At 33.7% G+C, this 22118-nt stretch overlaps 1 protein-coding gene across 1 annotated transcript in view; it reads left to right on the top strand.

Annotated features, from left to right (window-relative positions):
• LOC139943972 (dynein axonemal heavy chain 3-like) overlaps nucleotides 1-22118 on the top strand; it is a 67674-nt gene that overhangs the window by 21184 nt on the left and 24372 nt on the right. The window contains exons 20-41 of the mRNA XM_071940890.1: nucleotides 103-219; nucleotides 804-983; nucleotides 1461-1597; nucleotides 2132-2333; nucleotides 2517-2723; nucleotides 3078-3192; nucleotides 3919-4117; nucleotides 4761-4869; nucleotides 6422-6712; nucleotides 7284-7577; nucleotides 11716-11868; nucleotides 12585-12807; nucleotides 13385-13515; nucleotides 14215-14461; nucleotides 15131-15273; nucleotides 16124-16285; nucleotides 16833-16958; nucleotides 17530-17687; nucleotides 18587-18667; nucleotides 19470-19653; nucleotides 20685-20870; nucleotides 21413-21645. Of these exons, the coding sequence (XP_071796991.1) occupies nucleotides 103-219; nucleotides 804-983; nucleotides 1461-1597; nucleotides 2132-2333; nucleotides 2517-2723; nucleotides 3078-3192; nucleotides 3919-4117; nucleotides 4761-4869; nucleotides 6422-6712; nucleotides 7284-7577; nucleotides 11716-11868; nucleotides 12585-12807; nucleotides 13385-13515; nucleotides 14215-14461; nucleotides 15131-15273; nucleotides 16124-16285; nucleotides 16833-16958; nucleotides 17530-17687; nucleotides 18587-18667; nucleotides 19470-19653; nucleotides 20685-20870; nucleotides 21413-21645 (3878 nt within the window). The remainder of the gene's footprint in view (nucleotides 1-102; nucleotides 220-803; nucleotides 984-1460; nucleotides 1598-2131; nucleotides 2334-2516; nucleotides 2724-3077; nucleotides 3193-3918; nucleotides 4118-4760; nucleotides 4870-6421; nucleotides 6713-7283; nucleotides 7578-11715; nucleotides 11869-12584; nucleotides 12808-13384; nucleotides 13516-14214; nucleotides 14462-15130; nucleotides 15274-16123; nucleotides 16286-16832; nucleotides 16959-17529; nucleotides 17688-18586; nucleotides 18668-19469; nucleotides 19654-20684; nucleotides 20871-21412; nucleotides 21646-22118) is intronic.

Below are 22118 nucleotides of genomic sequence, written 5' to 3'. Positions count from 1 at the left end.
GTAATAGAGCAGAATGCAGTACCTTCCCAACTTTTTACGAACAAACAATGTTGGTGATGGTAACTATGGTTGAACTAAACTGAATGCTTGTTTCTATTTCAGGGCGTGTCCATCTTATCCAGCATTGATGAGATTCAGCTTCTTCTAGATGATCACATCGTCAAAGTACAAACTATGAGAGGTTCTCCTTACATCAAACCGTTTGAGAATGAGATGAGGGTAGGTGTACTGTCCAGGATGCAGCCATTTTTGTTAATCAGTGCTAGTCAATGTAAACCAAACTGAGGCTGGGAGGGTAGAAAGTCTGGTTCAAGTTTGTAAAATGCCTTTTACTACCAACCTCGTTTCCGTGGTTGATCTATCATGCCACTCCGTTTTTTTCCCAGCATGCCTTGCTCGCTCATAAACCCCTGGAATTGACAAACTGAAATGTGTTACAATCTAACACATTCTAATTAGGCCTGTGGCTGATCCTCTCTATGCGCATGCTTAAGTATGGCAACGCACTAAAGATGAATCAAGTCAAAGAGTAGCTGGTCCCTCTCTCATTCTTCTTTGATCATGTGATATGTCTTTAACTGTACCCAGTTTAGGGCGACCTTGTAAAAACATGATTCATTTTAAATGGAGTCACATTAATCGCATTTTCACTTGCGCGTAAAGCATCCTACAAGCGCCATACAAGCACTCTAGCGTGTCTAGCGTGCACGCAAAGCAGTCGCCCTTGGGAGCCATTCAGCATTGAAAAGTTTTGAAAAGTCCAGACCATAGCTCAAGTTACCATTTTCATGTTGATGTCTTAGGAATGGGAGGAGAAGCTAGTGACGATGCAGGACATCTTAGATGGATGGCTGAAGTGCCAAGCAACGTGGCTGTATCTGGAGCCCATCTTCAGTTCAGAGGACATCATGGCTCAGATGCCCGAGGAGGGTCGGAAGTTTGGAATCGTCGACAGCTACTGGAAGGACATCATGACTGAATCGGTAAAAAGAATATGATTTCATATCTTTTTAACCCTTTCATGTACAATTTTGTCTTGGTGATAAATTGTTCATTTTGTTGCACAAGGCAACCCCCCCCCCCCTCAAGAAAAAGAAAAAAAAAAAAAAAAAAAAAATTAATCAAGAATTCAGCTGAAACTTTTATTGTATCTTTCGTTATAACTCAGACATATTATTCCTACTTTAGTCTTATTTCTGATTTTTTGTTGCCCTTTGAAAAATCTGAAAAATTGCGATTAAATGACCTGAAGAATAAACTAAACCATACACCATGTGAACAAGTAAGTCAGCCCTGGTGCTCATACATCATGTTCCTACTTTTTTCCAAGCACCAAATATCAAGCCTGATAACTTTGTCTATAAATCAGCATTACGTTAACAAAAACACAATCTGTGTGACCCTACTTTTAAGCATTCAAACCTCTGTTAACGTTTTCCTGTTAATTTTTTGTTGCGTAGATCAAAGACACCAAGGCGCTGATTTGTACTGCTCAGCCAAACATGTTGGGGAGACTTCAAGAATCAAATCAACTTCTTGAAGAGATTCAGAAAGGTCTGAATAACTACCTGGAGAAGAAGAGACTTTACTTCCCTCGGTGAGGAAATGATTCGATAAACCTTCCTTTAAGATCACATCCCAATTTCATAAAGCCTGTAAGCACAAAAATGTCCTAAGCACAGACAAGTTTTGCTTAACAGAAACAGATTAACAGCCAAACTTACATTAAGTTATACATTGATGTGACTGGTAAGTCACAGCAAAGGCCTTTTTTAGCAGTATATTTTGCATAACAGCTTTATGAAGTTGGGTCCAGGGCTTCTGCTTACTAGCGAAATTCTGCGTTTGCAATCACCATTCTTCACTTACAGGGAAAGTGCTGAATTTCTGCGCTAGCTGTGTAAGCGTAGAATGTCCTAGTAAAAGCGTGGAGTATGCATTTGCACAAGCAAAGATTCCCTGTTAACATGTGAAAACGCTTGACATTAGTGGGGAATCCTCTACTTCCCAAAGTTCAGATTCTTTGCTCACAGAAAGCAGAGCCATTCAGCTCACTATTCTCTGAACGCCTTCAGGATAAAGAAATGAAGATTTACCAACAATTAGTCTCAATGTCTCAATGTTTTTTCAGATTCTTCTTCTTGTCCAACGATGAGCTTCTTGAGATTCTGTCGGAAACCAAAGATCCGCTGAGAGTTCAACCTCATCTTAAGAAATGCTTTGAGGGTATCGCCAAGTTGGAATTCACAGATCAACAGGAGATTGTCGGTATGATCAGCGCAGAGAAGGAGACTGTACCATTATCCACCAAGATCTTCCCTGCAAAGGCTAAGGTAATTCCTAAGAAAGGTTGTCTTGAAGACATCCTCTATCCCATTTCATACCAAAAAGGACTGCTACAAATCCTCGCTCATACCATGCAAAATTGCTGTGCTCCTTTCAAGAGCGAAGTTCCAGGGCTGTATTAATTCATCAAAGTATCATGATGACTGATTAATCTTGATTGTTGATTGCAGGGAATGGTAGAGAAATGGCTTCGGCAAGTAGAAGACGTGATGATCACCAGCGTACAGAAGGTCATCCAGGAAGGTGTAGGGGCTTACACCAATCTGCCTCGTAATAAATGGGTGTTAGACTGGGCAGGTCAGGTGGTGCTGTGTGTCACTCAGATCTTCTGGACTGAGGAAGTAGCAAAGGCTATCAAGGAACCTGGTGGTCTCAAGGTAACTAAAAAATCAACTATAGTTCTTAAAGGCACTGGACACTATTGTTAATTGTCAAAGACTAGCCTTCACAGTTGGTGTATCTCAACATATGTATAAAATATCAAACCTGTGAAAATTTGAGCTTGATCGGTCATCAAAGTTCCGAGATAATAATAAAAGAAAAAACACTTATCACTCGAAGTTGTGTGCTTTCAGATGCAGATTACCCATACACCAATGTGTGTTAGCACTGTATACTCGGTACTTCCCCAATTCCTGTGAAAAAAATATAACGGGCATGTTACTCGGATGGGATTCGAACCCACGACCCTTATACTGTTACACACCTAATGAAACATCTTCTTGTTGCAGAAATATCTTGAGCAGAGTAATCGACAGTTATCTGAGATTGTTGACTTGGTACGAGGCAAGCTGGAAGGTGGTTCTCGCGTTACATTAGGAGCTCTGACTGTTATTGATGTACATGGTAAGTAGTGAAGCTATTTTTTTTTTTTTTTGATGAGAGATTGCCTAACATCACAAGGCATCAAGCCACTTCAAGGTGAGGGTTACACTTAACCCAAGTCGACTGCCAACAAGGGCACACAGTGCCACCTACTCATGGGGCTGAAACAGGGTTATCCCCTTTACAGTCCAAAGGATGTAGGCTTGGGTATCATCCACTAGGAGCCTGGCTGGTAGAGCAGAATGTACTAAAAAAGGCTCTTGCAAAATTGAGATACAGCAAGGAGGTTCTCTCATGCAAGACACAATATTTGAGATACGTTTTTGCACATATTCTCTTTTCTACTAGTTTTTTTCGACACATAAGGCCTGAACTTCAAGGTGTGGGCTACAATTTTTGTTCTTCAAGGGGCTGTTGCCACCAACTCCAAGGCCTTAAACAGGGTTACCCCCTTTACAGTCCATACAGATGTAGGCTTGGGTATCATCAATCCGAAGCCTGGCTGGTAGAAAGCACTACCTCCCCAACTTAATAGCAAGTGTCACGACCTGGATTCGAACCCACACTCTGCTGATCAAACACCAGAGCTTGAATCCGGTGCTCTCAACCGCTAGGCCATGACATTTCATGCCAGTTACAGTGTTATTACAACACAAGATACAACATTTTAGTACTAATGCTATGATACAAAAATTTTAGTTTTCTTTCTCGAATACCCTTAACATATTGATTTGTTTGGTTTCCCAGCTCGTGATGTCGTGGCCCAGCTTGGTGATCTCGGCGTAGAGAGTGTGAATGACTTCAATTGGATCAGTCAATTGCGCTATTACTTCAATGGTACACATGTCAATGTTCACATGATCACAACAGACATTGACTATGGGTATGAGTATTTGGGTAACTCAGGTCGGCTGGTTATCACTCCACTGACCGATAGATGCTATAGGTGAGTCACTATCTCAGATATTGAGTATGATTGTGAGTAATTGGGTAACTCAGGTTGGCTGGTTATCACTCCACTGACCGATAGATGCTATAGGTGAGTCACTATCTCAGATATTGAGTATGATTGTGAGTAATTGGGTAACTCAGGTTGGCTGGTTATCACTCCACTGACCTTGATATGCTATAGGTGAGTCACTAACTCAGATATTGAGTATGATTGTGAGTATTTGGGTAACTCAGGTCGGCTGGTTATCACTCCACTGACCGATAGATGCTATAGGTGAGTCACTAACTCAGACATTGAGTATGTGAGTATTTTGGTAACTCAGGTCGGCTGGTTATCACTCCACTGACCGATAGATGCTATAGGTGAGTCACTAACTCAGACATTGAGTATGTGAGTATTTTGGTAACTCAGGTCGGCTGGTTATCACTCCACTGACCGATAGATGCTATAGGTGAGTCACTAACTCAAAACAAAAATAGATGGCCACAGTTTGTAACAATGTCACACAAATATTCATAGTGTTGAAAAATGTTAAATTTGGTCATACACATAGGTTTGAGTGTACCGCTTTATATATTTTATTTTAGTATTGTGAAAGTTTAACTCGTGTTGATCTGTTTCACCCTTACTTGTCCAGAACGTTGATGGGGGCCTTGAAGCTGAATCTAGGGGGAGCTCCCGAAGGTCCTGCTGGCACAGGCAAGACAGAAACCAGTAAAGACTTGGCTAAAGCTGTTGCCAAACAGGTACGAACACGGCGTCATAATTACTGATGTTTGAAAATCACATATTTATGATTTTGCATCGTGGTTATAAAGACTCAAGGCCTGGAATTTACTCACAGGCTCTGTTGCCCTGGTCTTGGCCTTGGTGCGTTTTCAAAAGTTTCACAGAGACTTTGCAAAATGAAACTGCTGCCTTGCCCTCTCAAAAAGGAAATTCCAGGCTTGAACTCTATTTCATTGGAATAAAAAAAAAAAATAAAAAAAAATTGAGGTGTGGTTTATGTAACAAGGCAAGAGCTTTGACTGATTTGGGCGACTGTGGCTGCTGGCTGGCGTTAGCTGTTGGCATTAAGTGGCAACAATGAGGTGTAGGCCACCGCTGTTCAGAGCTCTACATCGAGTGCCAAATAGTTTTGCGCATGCGCGAGATTTTTAGAAAGTCCAACATTAGATAAATTATTCACAGCAGTGACCCCATCGCTGTTTTGTGCATGTTTCTATGACTTTAACGATGAGTTTTGTTGGCGTTTGTGAGTAAAATTGAATTTCCCTGATATTAAAACAATGTTTGTTGAAGAGGAAAATTATTATTCTATAAAATTATTCCGTTTATATAGCAGCAAACCCTCTGGATTAATTAAAATCAGTGGGATTCCACCAATGTTTTTCTGACGCGGCCCACATGTTTCACATACAAACTAAACAAACGCATACAATGCACAATGTTTATTACAGTTTGCACACGTCACAAAAAGCGACAATTGCCCAATGCTTGTGTACATTACTCTTGATAAAAATGCTTCACCAGAACGTCGTCATGTGTTACAAAAATAAACAGGGAATTGTTTTCAAAGGGTTTGCTCTCTCAATTTTGAGTGGAAAACATTAGTTGTTATATATTTCTTACGTGTGAGGTCTACTTCTCAACAAGAAAATTCACATTACGTAGATTTTGAAGGATCAATTCGACTCAAAATCCGACCATCGCAACTAACTTCATTGCATATTCATGATTAGTTTTCCATCTTGGCTTTTAATTGGACAAAAATCGCGATGACCCCAGATCGTTTTCAACGGTTGAAAGGCTATGTTTTGTTTACGATTTTGACTCAAGAGAGCGCTCGTCAACAACTTCGCACATGCGCAAAACTAACTGTCAGCGAGTAAGCAGCGGTGAGGCAGATGCAGTGATTAAGCCATGGCAACAGCCAGAGCCATGGCAATAGCCAAAGACATAGTCATAGCATTGAATGGGCACAGCAATTTTCCTCTGATAAGGGGCTTTTCTACGGGGAAAATATAAGATTGTGCTGGAACTTTGCATAGAGCACCACATCAAAAGCACAGGGAACCATGGCAATTGGTGTGAGTGCCGTTGGTTATTTCAAGACTTGCATAGCCATTGACAGTGTTGTTAAATCCAGCATGTTTATATATATATCACTGTAATTTGAAGGTTATTCTTCAAGAATATTCCACTCTTGCATGAGACATGTCCTATCGTCATTAGCAACTGTAGACCATGTTTTTTTTTTGACAATCCCAAGTTTTCCTTGTTCGGTTTCTAACGCAGTGTGTGGTCTTCAACTGCTCTGATGGTCTCGACTACAAAGCCATGGGTAAATTCTTCAAGGGTCTAGCTCAGGCCGGTTGCTGGGCGTGCTTCGACGAGTTCAACCGTATCGAGCTGGAGGTACTGTCCGTCGTAGCTCAGCAGATCTTGAGTATCCAACGGGCAATTCAGCAACATCAGAAGAAGTTTCTATTTGAAGGCACTGAGTTGACGTTGAATCCAACGTGTACGATGTTTATCACGATGAACCCTGGGTATGCCGGACGCTCTGATCTTCCGGATAACCTTAAGGTGAGATAATGAGTCCAAGCCGAGGTGGTCACCTTCAATGACCAGAGGCTGAGTTTACAAAGAGCTAAGATTGATCTCAACTGCAAATCAATCGTAGTTGCTCAGTAAAGTGTGATGTCACAATACAAATCACCATGGTAATACTGACAATTTGTCTTGCGATGGATTTTATTGCTTTGTAAATTTTACCTGAAAGTTTTGACTTTTTATATGCATTTAGACTTTTAGAATTGCCTGGGCTGAATTTCACAAAGAGTTAAGAGTTGTCTTATCTCAAGTTAGGCCTTAAGTTTTTAAAATCTCCTAGGACTATTTTATTCCTAAGTTCGGACTAGTCCTAACTCTATGTGAAATCGACCCCTGGTCAACAACAATTTTTCTCCTAATAAAACAAGTATGGTATTTGATCTACTTCGTTACTGCTGAGGATACTACTCACAAAAGCTTATTGGGATTCTCAACGGGTTATCAAAAGGTGGAAATGATGGTACCCGACTATATTCTGACCACTGAGTCCAGTTTATTTATACTCAATGTGTTTAAAGCAGGCTCTTTGATTATTCCCACTTAGGTGTTATTCCGCACAGTGGCCATGATGGTCCCCGACTACGGCCTGATCGCTGAGATCAGCTTATACTCCATGGGTTTTGTGGATGCCCGTAGCCTCGCTGGTAAGATTGTAGCGACCTACAAGCTTTGCTCGGAGCTGTTGTCATCCCAACATCATTATGATTACGGTATGCGTGCCGTCAAGTCAGTTCTGACGGCTGCTGGGAATTTGAAGCTGAAATACCCGGATGAGAAGGAAGGTGTGTTGGTTCTCAGAGCCATCAAAGATGTCAACCTTCCAAAGTTCTTATCTCAGGTAGGATGCAAAAACCACGTCTTAAAGAGTTGGGTACTTTTTGTCAAGACACGAAACACAAAAGTCCACAGATTTATGTTAAACTTATCTGGCCTAAAAAAATTGATGAAAGAAAGCTTCCCGTAAATTGCCGAGGTGCTGTTTTTTTTAGGAATGAGTTAACAAATTCACAAAAATTATTTTAGCAAGTACAATAAATTTCTGTGACTCCTGGAAAACTTGCTGTGTGACTTTCACAGATTTTTAAAAAAACTAATAAAGCTGAAAGTTTCCGATATTCAAACAGCTTTATTCCATGTACTGCATCTCTCTGGAACTCAATGGATTAATTCTCTATCTTTTGCAGTTGTAGAGTTTTAGAGCCATACTCATATCATACAAAGGGCAGACTTTATTCCAGCCACTTAGACATTGGGGGCACTGTTGACACGTATCAGCAGGGTCTACCCTTTCAGTCGCTACCATGTCATAGATCCACTATGCCTAAATCTCATACAAGACAAATAATAATAATAATAATAATAATAATAATAATAATAATAATAATAATAATAATAATAATAATAATAATAATAATAATAATAATAATAATAATAATAATAATAATAATAATAATAATAATAATAATAATAATAATAATAATAATAATAATAATAATAATAATAATAATAATAATAATAATAATAATAATAATAATAATAATAATAATAATAATAATAATAATAATAATAATAATAATAATAATAATAATAATAATAATAATAATAATAATAATAATAATAATAATAATAATAATAATAATAATAATAATAATAATAATAATAATAATAATAATAATAATAATAATAATAATAATAATAATAATAATAATAATAATAATAATAATAATAATAATAATAATAATAATAATAATAATAATAATAATAATAATAATAATAATAATAATAATAATAATAATAATAATAATAATAATAATAATAATAATAATAATAATAATAATAATAATAATAATAATAATAATAATAATAATAATAATAATAATAATAATAATAATAATAATAATAATAATAATAATAATAATAATAATAATAATAATAATAATAATAATAATAATAATAATAATAATAATAATAATAATAATAATAATAATAATAATAATAATAATAATAATAATAATAATAATAATAATAATAATAATAATAATAATAATAATAATAATAATAATAATAATAATAATAATAATAATAATAATAATAATAATAATAATAATAATAATAATAATAATAATAATAATAATAATAATAATAATAATAATAATAATAATAATAATAATAATAATAATAATAATAATAATAATAATAATAATAATAATAATAATAATAATAATAATAATAATAATAATAATAATAATAATAATAATAATAATAATAATAATAATAATAATAATAATAATAATAATAATAATAATAATAATAATAATAATAATAATAATAATAATAATAATAATAATAATAATAATAATAATAATAATAATAATAATAATAATAATAATAATAATAATAATAATAATAATAATAATAATAATAATAATAATAATAATAATAATAATAATAATAATAATAATAATAATAATAATAATAATAATAATAATAATAATAATAATAATAATAATAATAATAATAATAATAATAATAATAATAATAATAATAATAATAATAATAATAATAATAATAATAATAATAATAATAATAATAATAATAATAATAATAATAATAATAATAATAATAATAATAATAATAATAATAATAATAATAATAATAATAATAATAATAATAATAATAATAATAATAATAATAATAATAATAATAATAATAATAATAATAATAATAATAATAATAATAATAATAATAATAATAATAATAATAATAATAATAATAATAATAATAATAATAATAATAATAATAATAATAATAATAATAATAATAATAATAATAATAATAATAATAATAATAATAATAATAATAATAATAATAATAATAATAATAATAATAATAATAATAATAATAATAATAATAATAATAATAATAATAATAATAATAATAATAATAATAATAATAATAATAATAATAATAATAATAATAATAATAATAATAATAATAATAATAATAATAATAATAATAATAATAATAATAATAATAATAATAATAATAATAATAATAATAATAATAATAATAATAATAATAATAATAATAATAATAATAATAATAATAATAATAATAATAATAATAATAATAATAATAATAATAATAATAATAATAATAATAATAATAATAATAATAATAATAATAATAATAATAATAATAATAATAATAATAATAATAATAATAATAATAATAATAATAATAATAATAATAATAATAATAATAATAATAATAATAATAATAATAATAATAATAATAATAATAATAATAATAATAATAATAATAATAATAATAATAATAATAATAATAATAATAATAATAATAATAATAATAATAATAATAATAATAATAATAATAATAATAATAATAATAATAATAATAATAATAATAATAATAATAATAATAATAATAATAATAATAATAATAATAATAATAATAATAATAATAATAATAATAATAATAATAATAATAATAATAATAATAATAATAATAATAATAATAATAATAATAATAATAATAATAATAATAATAATAATAATAATAATAATAATAATAATAATAATAATAATAATAATAATAATAATAATAATAATAATAATAATAATAATAATAATAATAATAATAATAATAATAATAATAATAATAATAATAATAATAATAATAATAATAATAATAATAATAATAATAATAATAATAATAATAATAATAATAATAATAATAATAATAATAATAATAATAATAATAATAATAATAATAATAATAATAATAATAATAATAATAATAATAATAATAATAATAATAATAATAATAATAATAATAATAATAATAATAATAATAATAATAATAATAATAATAATAATAATAATAATAATAATAATAATAATAATAATAATAATAATAATAATAATAATAATAATAATAATAATAATAATAATAATAATAATAATAATAATAATAATAATAATAATAATAATAATAATAATAATAATAATAATAATAATAATAATAATAATAATAATAATAATAATAATAATAATAATAATAATAATAATAATAATAATAATAATAATAATAATAATAATAATAATAATAATAATAATAATAATAATAATAATAATAATAATAATAATAATAATAATAATAATAATAATAATAATAATAATAATAATAATAATAATAATAATAATAATAATAATAATAATAATAATAATAATAATAATAATAATAATAATAATAATAATAATAATAATAATAATAATAATAATAATAATAATAATAATAATAATAATAATAATAATAATAATAATAATAATAATAATAATAATAATAATAATAATAATAATAATAATAATAATAATAATAATAATAATAATAATAATAATAATAATAATAATAATAATAATAATAATAATAATAATAATAATAATAATAATAATAATAATAATAATAATAATAATAATAATAATAATAATAATAATAATAATAATAATAATAATAATAATAATAATAATAATAATAATAATAATAATAATAATAATAATAATAATAATAATAATAATAATAATAATAATAATAATAATAATAATAATAATAATAATAATAATAATAATAATAATAATAATAATAATAATAATAATAATAATAATAATAATAATAATAATAATAATAATAATAATAATAATAATAGAGTTAAGAAGTAATAATAATAATAATAAAAAAATAATAATAATAATAATATAATAATAATAATAATAATATAATAATAATAATAATAATAATATAATAAGTAATGTCTTAATGTCACCCTGCTGGTTCAAGATGCGGGGCGCGGCTGAAGAAAAAGACCTGTCACCCCAGTGGGAGTGGGTTCAATGAGGAGAAGCATGGAACTTGAACTGTGGAAACAGTGACTATTTCATGTTTGTATTTATCTACAGGATGTACCGCTGTTTGAAGGCATCATCAGTGATTTATTCCCTGGTACCGTCTTACCGACGCCGGACTACGCTGTCTTCTTGGAGACGCTGAATGAAAACATCAAGAAGCGCAATCTGCAATCCGTGCCGTGGTTCATCGAGAAGATCATCCAGGTACGTATCTTTGGCTGTTTTGGTTTTCGCTTAAGATCCGGAATTTGGTCAAGCAATCATGGCCCAGTTTTTGGGGACTGCTTGGAAGCAGCAAATAGTGTGCAACAAAAATCAGCTGGTCACAGATGGTGCATGTTGGATGGTATTTTGGAATATACCACTAGTCAGTAGTTGGCAATAATTGTTATTTTTAGTTCTGGTGCCTGAGTCATCAGGGTGTGGGTTAGAATCCCTGTCGTGAAACTTGTGTCCTTGAGCAAGACACTTAAGTATAATTACCCCACCTAGGGGTAAATAGGTACCTGTGAGGGCGGTAATAATAATTTATAGTGATTTTATATTGCGCTCTCTCCAGGTCCAGCCTGTTTGAGGGCGCATAACAGTAAAAATGGCAAACGATTAAGAAAGTTACATACACGAAGTAAACAGTTTAAGAAAAGTACACCAGTAAAAAAGATGGTTCTTGTGATTGATTTAGCTTGGTGAATTGAATTATAGTCTACTCCTTGACATAGCAGCATGTAATGGTTTGCGTTAAACAACACACGGGACCAACAGCTTTACGTCCCATCCGAAGGTCTAAGCTATGGTGTCACGACTGGGATTACAAACACCAGAGTTTGATTTCACTGCTCGTAACTGTTCAGCCACGACACTCCCACTTTGTTGTTATAAGAAGCCACTAGCCATTATACTAAGTATGTGTTTTACTCTAGGTGTACGAGATGATGTTGGTTCGTCACGGCTTCATGATCGTTGGTGATCCAATGGGAGGCAAGAGCAGTTCCTACAAGGTTCTCTCAGATTCCTTGGGCGATCTTCACGCCGCTGGATTAATGAACGAATTCCGTGTCATTCTAGAAATCATCAACCCTAAGGCTATAACAATGGGCCAGCTCTATGGTTGCTTTGATCCGGTATCCCATGAATGGACTGACGGTAAGCATTGAAAGATCCTGGTTAGCAGAATCAGGTTACCAACTAAAGTTTTATGTCTTTCACATTGTCGCAGTTGAAGCCCTGGTATTATTTTCCTTAACAGTAAATTCTGCTTAATGGGTTTTTGGAATCAGCCCTTGGCTCGATTTTAAACTTGGAGCAAGTTTGACTGCTGAATAAAAGTTAATTAGCAATTGAAAACTCTCCAAAAGGGAGCAATATGTCAGAATGAGAATAGATGTTAATAAATGGGCTCATAGTTAAGGTGTGGATAGGGAATATTAACACAGCATTCAACTAACTAAACCCAGTTTTATTGTGGATGTATTGTATAACCAATTCTTTCCATGAGCATTCCAAAATACTCAACTAACTAAACCTATTTAATTGTTGTGGATCTATTTATTGGTTTGTCGGGTAGGACTTTTCGTGAGCAAGCATTTTCCCAGACTGAAGATAGAACTGGATTATATTTGACGGACCTGTGGATACTGTGTTGACATCAACTCACAATATTCAACTCAACTCACAAATGTTCAACTAACTGCTATTTCATTGTTGTGGATGTATTGTATAGGTGTATTAGCAAACACTTTCCGTGAGCAAGCATCATCGCAAACTGAAGACAGGAAATGGATTATATTTGATGGACCTGTGGATGCGGTGTGGATCGAGAATATGAACACAGTACTGGACGACAACAAAAAGGTCAGTTACAATCAAAAGAATTATGCTCAGAGGCTGTTCGACCCTGATAATCATAATAAGCATTTTTTTAGTGAAATAAACGTTCTAAGGACCTTGTTTTTAATTCAGCGTGTTTAAAGTTTGCAAATTTGGGTTCAGAATGCCCCACAGTTTTGAAAAAATCATGATTGAAGAACCCTGGACCTATTTATCCACAAGCTCCAGGGGGTGCATCGAAGCTACTACCAGCTCAAATCTGTGTCCCTGTGGCAGCCCACAAACCATTAACAACATCATTCATGACTGCCCTGACTCCAGACCAGCAAAAGGCGAGGGACTCAAAGACCTTGATGAGGATATACTAAACCACCAATTTATTACATCCAATGTTCACCTCGGTCCAAAGATCAAACGGAAGAAGAAGGAGAGGCTGCCATAATTTATATCTTCTTACTTAAAACCTCTTCTTTCTCAACGGTCAGCTGCTGCGGTATATGATTTATATCTTAACCTCTTATAAGCTAATCCTCATCAACTGTGCTTAAGCAGCATCAGAGTCCAGCTTTCTCCAGAAGACGTTTAGAGCATACTGATCGAAACGTTGAGATTAAACCAACGGTTCTTTTCAGAGAACTGCAACTCATTTACCCTATATTATCAATGGTGTTACCACAAACCTTGACTATATTTCTTATTCCCATTATTGATGATTTTTCATAGCTTTGTTTAATGAGTGGTGAGATCATCCAGATGTCGAACAAGCAGAATCTAATCTTTGAGCCGGCCGATCTTGAGCAAGCGTCCCCCGCTACGGTCAGCCGCTGCGGTATGATCTACATGGAGCCTCATCAGCTAGGCTGGAGACCTCTCAAAGAATCCTGGATGGAGAAACTACCGGCGTCACTCACTCAAGAACACCGAGAGCTTGTTAACGATCTGTTCGAGTGGCTTATAGATCCTTGCTTGGGTGAGTTTCAATATGTTGGATTGGTTTAAAATTTTCCTTTGCCTACACGAAAACCTCTTCATGGAATATTTTGAGTTAGACTGTTCCAAGATCCATTAACAGAATTACATTTAAATTAAATTTCTGGGTTGGTTGAACAAAAAAAAAATTACTAGAGCGGGACTTAAATTTGTGACTTAGCCATCCAGCTCTATGTTGGCTGTCTCCATATTTGTCAATATCTTTGTTTGAGTTTGCCAGTCGGAAGCCATAACTGCCTTGTAGCCAGGGATCACACCCAAGTTTGCAACACAACCTGGAAAGCTGCAGCGACCATTTCAATTATCAAGTAATAATCCATAAGACACTTTAACCATTGCTTCATTATTCGTATGGGACGTAAAGCCATTGGTCCCGTGTGTTGTTCATCGCATGTAAAAGAATCCAGTGCACTTATATCTAAAAAGAGAAGGGGTTTGCTCCAGTGTTGCTGCTTTGATTGGCTGCATATTGCGCCACAGCACCTTCTAAACCATTACATGGTGCTGTTAAGGAATAGGTCTCATACTTCAAAATGTAGCTCAAAATACCTTGCAGGAAAGAACACTGTGCGCTTTCATATGCCCCTTAGGGGTGTGATAAAGCGCTATATAAGAACTGAGTATTATTATTATTATTATTGAATTCTAGATTTCATCCGCCATGATTGTAAGCTGTTCATCTACACGTCCAATATCCACCTTGCACACTCCCTGATGAATCTCTACACCTGTTTAATGGACGAGATAAAGATGTCGGGAACGGATGGGCATGACACCATGAGCAACCAACAGGTAAAGTAAACAATAATAACAACAATAACAACAAGCTGTCACTGTGTAGCAATATCACGTTTATGAAACTAGCCACCAGAGTTTCTGAATTTGTAGTTCAAGTTCCCCCCCCCAAAAAAAAAAAAAAAATGCCAAGCTATAATATTTACTAGGAATGAAAAATTTCTGACTTTTTGGTAGTAATAATATGTTTTGAAATGTTTATGTAGCACACATATCCACCAATAAGGTGCTCAAGGGACTTGGATAATGAGGAACCCTTTTGAAGACAGATTTGAAATGAGCTCCATTCATTTAGCACCGTGTAAGGGTTACAAGGTGCTGCCTAGTTATGTCTGCCCGATAAAATAAACAGCTATCCATTTCTTCAGATACAAAGAAATTCTGCTCATTAATCAACTTTTCTAGAGCTGTGGATACTGTTCAAAGAATCTCAGAGAAAACTTGTGTAGTTACTAAAAAAGGTAGAAACTATAACCATACTTCGTTGAATGTTTGCCCTGCTTTCATCTTGCCTGACCCGCAGACTTTAAAGGAACACGTTGCCTTGCATCGGAATATATTGATCCACGGAAGTATCACTCAAAATTGAACTATCACGGTCGCCCATTTATGGGAGTCAAAATTTTAACTCCCATAAATGGCTGACGTGTTAGTGTGTTAGTCGACGAGGTAAAATGAAAACTACGCAATTTCGAGGAATATTTGTGTAGATCATTGTATTCTACTTTTACAATATCTTTCTAACCATGTGCATTTTTCAACAAACGATTACCAACGCTTTTTATAGACCAACTCGTCCGAACCAAGGCAACGTGTTCCTTTAATCCCAACTCCTCTTTCTCGACAGATTACCCTGTGGCTCCAGGGTCTGTTTCTCTTCTGCCTGGTCTGGTCTCTTGGAGGAACAATGAACGGGGACAGCCGCAAGAAGTTTGATCATTTCTTCCGACTGTTAATCAGTGGAACCCATCCCGATCATCCCAAACCAAAGAGCATCAAAATCACAAAGGTATTTATTTCCCCTCCCCTAATCCCCCCACCCTTCCATCCCCCCCAAAAAAAAAAAAAACAAAAAAAAAAAACTTGTAGCTGGACTCCATGTTTTAATTAAAAATATGAAGCAGGGGGTTATACAAATAAACATAAAAAGTTTGCGTTATTTTTATGTGGCAAAGTGAAATAAAAAGTAAACGTTTTCTGTGCAGTTTTTGTCTTCCTATTACCTTCCTATCACATGGGTAATGTTTAACGCATCTTTGAGCTTGTTCTGACAATGACAATTAACCACTGGGCCCTGTTATGTTTTTATTTATGTCATCTTTTATTAGGGTAAACTCCAATCATCGCCCAGCACTGCTTTCCATGAAGACCCTAAGTACAAAAACTGTATATTCAGTAAAAAACATGTTCTAGCTTTCCCACATCCGCGCGACATAGAGCAACCAGGACTCCACCCACACTCTGCTGATCAGAAACACCAGAACTTGAGTCCTGTGCTCCTAACATCCCTCGGCCACGTCACTTAAAATGATCTTGTTCTATTCTTGTTTCTACAGAGTAACTCTTTCCCTGAGCGAGGCACTGTCTTTGATTTTTACTTCCACAAGCAATCCAGCGGTCAGTGGTGTGAATGGATCGACTACTTGGATAAAGCTAAGCTTAAGATCCCAGCAGGAGCTAAAGTAAGTTGGGAATTCAATTCAATGTATATTTGGTTTGCGGTAACACCATGACTGTATCTACTTGCCAGGTAGAGCTTGTTCTTAGAGAACTGTCTACTACCGCGGAGTAGATTTATCGGATGTTCGGAACACTTCTCAATTCTGAAAAGAACTGTCATGCTTTTTTAATTCAATTCACATTTATTTCCATACTGCCAAAACTTAACACAGCATTACAGAATGCATATACAATGTAATGGCGGACTGAGTTTTTACAATTACAGAAAATGAACAGTGTGGAGGCTGATTTGATAAGTAGCGGTTTGTAGTATTCAGCCTGTAGACAGACAGACAAGATAAACGGACAAACAGAGGGCACACGATATGAAAATAATGGAAATAAGTCTAAGTTATGTTTTTGGGGACTATCCTTTGATAATTTTGTGCAATATTTCTCTCTTGTGTCCTATTTTGGTTTATCTTATTTCATTGCCTTTTCTCCTGTTGTTATGTAAGTATTTTTTGGCATGTTCTTGCTCGTTTTTATCCGAATAAATTCAATCAATCAATCAATTGTTTCATTACTTTACAGGTGAGTGATTTAATTATTCAAACCAACGATACGGCTCGTCAGATCTTCTTCTTGGATACCTACCTGATTCACGAGGTTCCTATGTTATTCATTGGTCCAACTGGAACTGGCAAATCAGCCATCACCAACGACTACTTGGTTGGTCTGCCCAAAGAACAGTAAGTGTCTTGAAGGGTTCTTATATCTTTCGTAAATTTTTTGGCCATGGCATGAATCCCTACTCCCTGTGAGTGAAGATGTATGTAATATAGTTTACCTGTAGAAGTTTCAGCTTCATTAGTCTTCAAGTTTTTCAGAAAAAAAAACAGTTAAAATCACAGGGCACTGCTAAAATAGTTCTCGTCTCACTGAAAATGTTTGTTGTGAATCTGTTCTACTCATTTCTCAAAAACGACAGCACCTCAGCAAGTAATATTTTAAGGGAAGCTTTCTACTATCATTATCTTTAAACCGTATAAGTCTAATGTAAATCCGTGGACGTTTGTGTTTTGTGTCGTACAAAAAGTACCCAAACCCTTTTAGGGGTTGCGCCTTATTAGGCATATTAGTGGTGTGGTGTTGTGGAGTGGTTAACATGGTAAGAGCATCGGACTCAAGCTCTGGTGTTTCTGATCAGCAGAGTATGGGTTCGACTTCAGTCTTGAAACTTCTGTCCTTGAGCAAGACACCTTAACCATTACTGCTTTGTTCTTTGGATGGGACTTAAAGCTGTAAAGGTCTCGTGTCCTAGGATTCGTGCACGTAAAAAAACCCTGAACACTTATCACAGAAGATTAGGGGTTAACCCTGGTGCTTCTGACTCACATAGCTAACAATATATGACCAAGTTTTTTTTCATGTCCTTGAGTTTTTCCAATTTTCCAATCGCAAAGATTGTGAATCATATTTTGCCCAATAAACTGGATGTTATTAACTTAATTATTCAAAACTGTAAATGCTTTGCAATATTAAATGGTGTGAACAACGAAACCTATTTAATATTGAAACAAGTTTACACTGTGCAGACAAAGTTTATCCAACGATTGTAAGATAATAATGTTTTTGTTTTCTATTCCAGCTACATACCAAACAACATCAACTTCTCTGCTCGTACATCGGCTAATCAGACCCAAGATATCATCATGTCTAAACTGGACAGGTATGAACTTTATCTTTAGAATAGAGAGAGTTTTACAGATTATTCTGAGTTTTTTTCAGTGCAGAGATGGTACTCAAATTCTTGTTGATGGTTTACAGCAAATATTCATGATATTGTTCTTCACTAAGAAGAACAATAAGTAGTTTAGAGTAAAGAAGTAGTTTACTCACGGATCTGTTTGTCTGTCTATCTGTCTGTCTGTCTAATGATCTTTCCATCAAGGGAACTAGGCAAACTCCCATAAGGGGATATAAACACCAAGCTGGCACTAGCCAATCTCTCTCATACAAACATTGATTTAGTGTCTACCATTTTTAAATGGCACAAATCGAGACATTGTGATTCAGTAACTAGACGACAATACTTATTCTAGTCATTGTGAAATCAGCGGTTAGCTTGGTAGGATTCGAACCTGCAACCGTGTGATTGCAAGTCCTGCAGTCTAACCACTGGACCACGGTGACATATTACTGACAAACCTTCCATTCCTTGTCGATCGTTCTTTCTGAATGACTGACCCCCAAACTTTGGCACACCATTCTCATCATAGTGATTTGTATTGGGACATCACAGTTTGCTTAGCAGTTAAGATTGATTCGCAATTAAGATCAATCTAAGCTCTTTGTCCTGTTTTTGAAATCGATTTCACAAAACGCTAGGATTACTCCTAACCCGTCCTAACTTAGAATGGGTTTAATGCGTCCTAATGTCTTGGATACGCCACTTGACTCATGTGAAATTGAAGGCTGGTATTTTAAGTTTTTGAACCACTGAGATTTTCTTTGTTTGACTGTCTTTCCAGACGTCGTAAAGGCGTGTACGGCCCAGCCATGGGTAAGAAATGCGTGATCTTCGTTGATGATCTCAACATGCCTGGGAAGGAGAAGTATGGTGCCCAACCTCCTATAGAACTACTCAGACAGTGGGTGGATCATGGGCACTGGTACGACAAGAAGGATACGTCCAAACTTGAGATGATTGATGTGGTGAGTAGAAAAATTACTACTCGGAAATTATTCTAACCGGGACCCAATTTCATAGAGCTGCTTTTTATGCAGAAAACATTGATATAGAAGAGTTTGCGGTAACACCATGTAATAACAATCTCTAAATGAGTTGGGGTGGTTCTGAAAAGAACCGTTGGGTTAACTCGACGTTTCGATCAGTATGCTCTGATCGTCTTCTGGAGAATTCAGAACCACCCCAACTCATTTAGAGATTGTTATTACATGGTGTTACCGCAAACTCTTCTATATCTTATTTCCACCATGCAAAGTTTCAAATCCTACAGAAAACATTGCTTAAAATTTTGGTAACACTATTGGTAATTACTCAAAATAATTTTTAGCTTGAAAACCTTGGTAACAAGCAATGGAGAGCTGTTGATAGTATGAAACATTGTGAGAAACGACTCTCTCTGAAGTCATGATTTCTCACTCAGATAACAAAACTTGGAAGACTTCAGCTGCAGCCTTTAATTATGCATCTGACAGCACACAAAGTAATGCAAAAGGGTGTTTTATCACTAGATAAATTCCATTAATAATTTTGTCTATAATAATAATAATATCAAAGTCTTATATAGCGCAGGTATCTACCAAACTAGGTACTCAAGGCGCTGATTATATACAAACATTCAGAAAGATAGGTTATTGCAGTGATGAATTCTGAGACCCAATTATTTAGCACCTTATAAGGGGCTTCAAGGTGCTACGGCGCATACAGCAGCCACAGCCAGCAACACCGGGGCAAACCCCTTCTCTTTTCCATAAGTGCACTGGGTTCTTTTACATGCATTACACAACACATGGGACCAACGGCTTTACGTCCCATCCGAAGGACGAAGCAATGGTTAAGTGTCTTACTAAGAACACAAGTGTGATGGTTAGGGATTGGAACTCATTCTCTGCTGATCAAAAAACACCAGAGTTTGAATTTGGTGCTCTTAACCTGCCACTTCCTGCTACAGTTCACTTCGTATTATGTTACATTGATTTGATGTACTGTTGTTTTGTAGTTGTTAGTTGCCGCTATGGGCCCACCAGGTGGAGGTCGTAATGACATAAGCGGCCGCTTCACTAGACACATGAATATCGTTGCAATCGACTCATTCGACGACGCTACAATGACCATGATCTTCACATCGATCTCGGATTGGCATTTTGGACAGGGATTCGATGCAGCGTTTGTGAGGCTGGGAAAGGTAACGAATCGATCAAGTTTGATCGGAAATGTTTTGTTTTATGTTTAACGAATATACTTTTTTATCCAAGATGCATAGTTAACATCTTGCGGTACCTGCTGTGAAAAAATATAGGATTTGAAACTGCCTATGTTCTATTTTTATTTATTTATTTATTTATTTATTTATGGGAATCACAAGGCCCTAAAGGCCGGTTTATAATTGCGATGGAAGTTTTGACACACAATCACAAAAAAAAAAAAAAAAGTTTATTGGCCTCATGCATGACTATAACTTGTGTACGTTTTTTAGGATCGCGTCAAGTTTTCCATTATGCGACCATCGTGCGACCGACTATAAACCTGCCTCAAAACAGGTCACTTTTAAGGTTGGAAGGCTTAAAAAGGTACAAAAGGGGATAATAAATGACAAAATCAGGTTAAATGTTTTTCAATCTGTGGCTACTGCTTTTCTGTTCCTCATTGCATCATTTCCATTTTCTAGAATTCTACAAAATGTTCCTAAGCAGTCCCTGCTAAATCATTTGATAATTAATTCTTCAGATTATGGTAATGGCAACAATGGGTGTGTACAAAGCAGCCGTGAGTAACTTCCTCCCAACGCCTTCCAAATCTCACTACGTCTTTAACCTGCGTGACTTCTCACGAGTCATTCGAGGCATCTTGCTCATCCCTAACACTAACCTCAAGGAGGATGATAAGGATAAGCTTATCCGGCTCTGGATTCATGAGGTCTATCGAGTCTTCTATGATCGGCTGATAGATGACAAAGACAGGTCAGTTAAAAGTCTTTTTATTTATTCTGGTTGTGAAGCCTAGGACGCTTAGAAAAGTTAACTTTAAAAGTTTGGCCACTTTTTGTACGACAAAAAAACACAATGTCCACAGATTTACATTAAACTTGCACGGTTTAAAGATAATGATGATAGAAAACTTCCACTACTTGCTGAGGTTCTGCAGTTTTTGAGATGAGTAAAACAATGTCACAAAACAATTTTTTCTTAGTGGGACGAGAATTATTTAGCATGCACAAGCGTATTAACCAGTATTGGTATTTAATACATGACAGATTGGCAAGTAGACACACACATGGTGTTACCGCAAACCAAATATATATTGATCCCATATTTTGTATTCTTCCTGCGTGGACGTCACCGCTCAAGATTTTCGCAGATATATCAAAAACACTATCACGTTTTCAAATGGTTAGTTTTGTTGGACACATTTATACAGGTTTAAAAAAATCAAA

The sequence above is a fragment of the Asterias amurensis genome, chromosome 11 (assembly GCF_032118995.1).
Source record: "Asterias amurensis chromosome 11, ASM3211899v1".
In the NCBI taxonomy this organism is placed as follows: Eukaryota; Metazoa; Echinodermata; class Asteroidea; order Forcipulatida; family Asteriidae; genus Asterias; species Asterias amurensis.
This window is presented reverse-complemented; position numbering and strand designations above follow the sequence as displayed.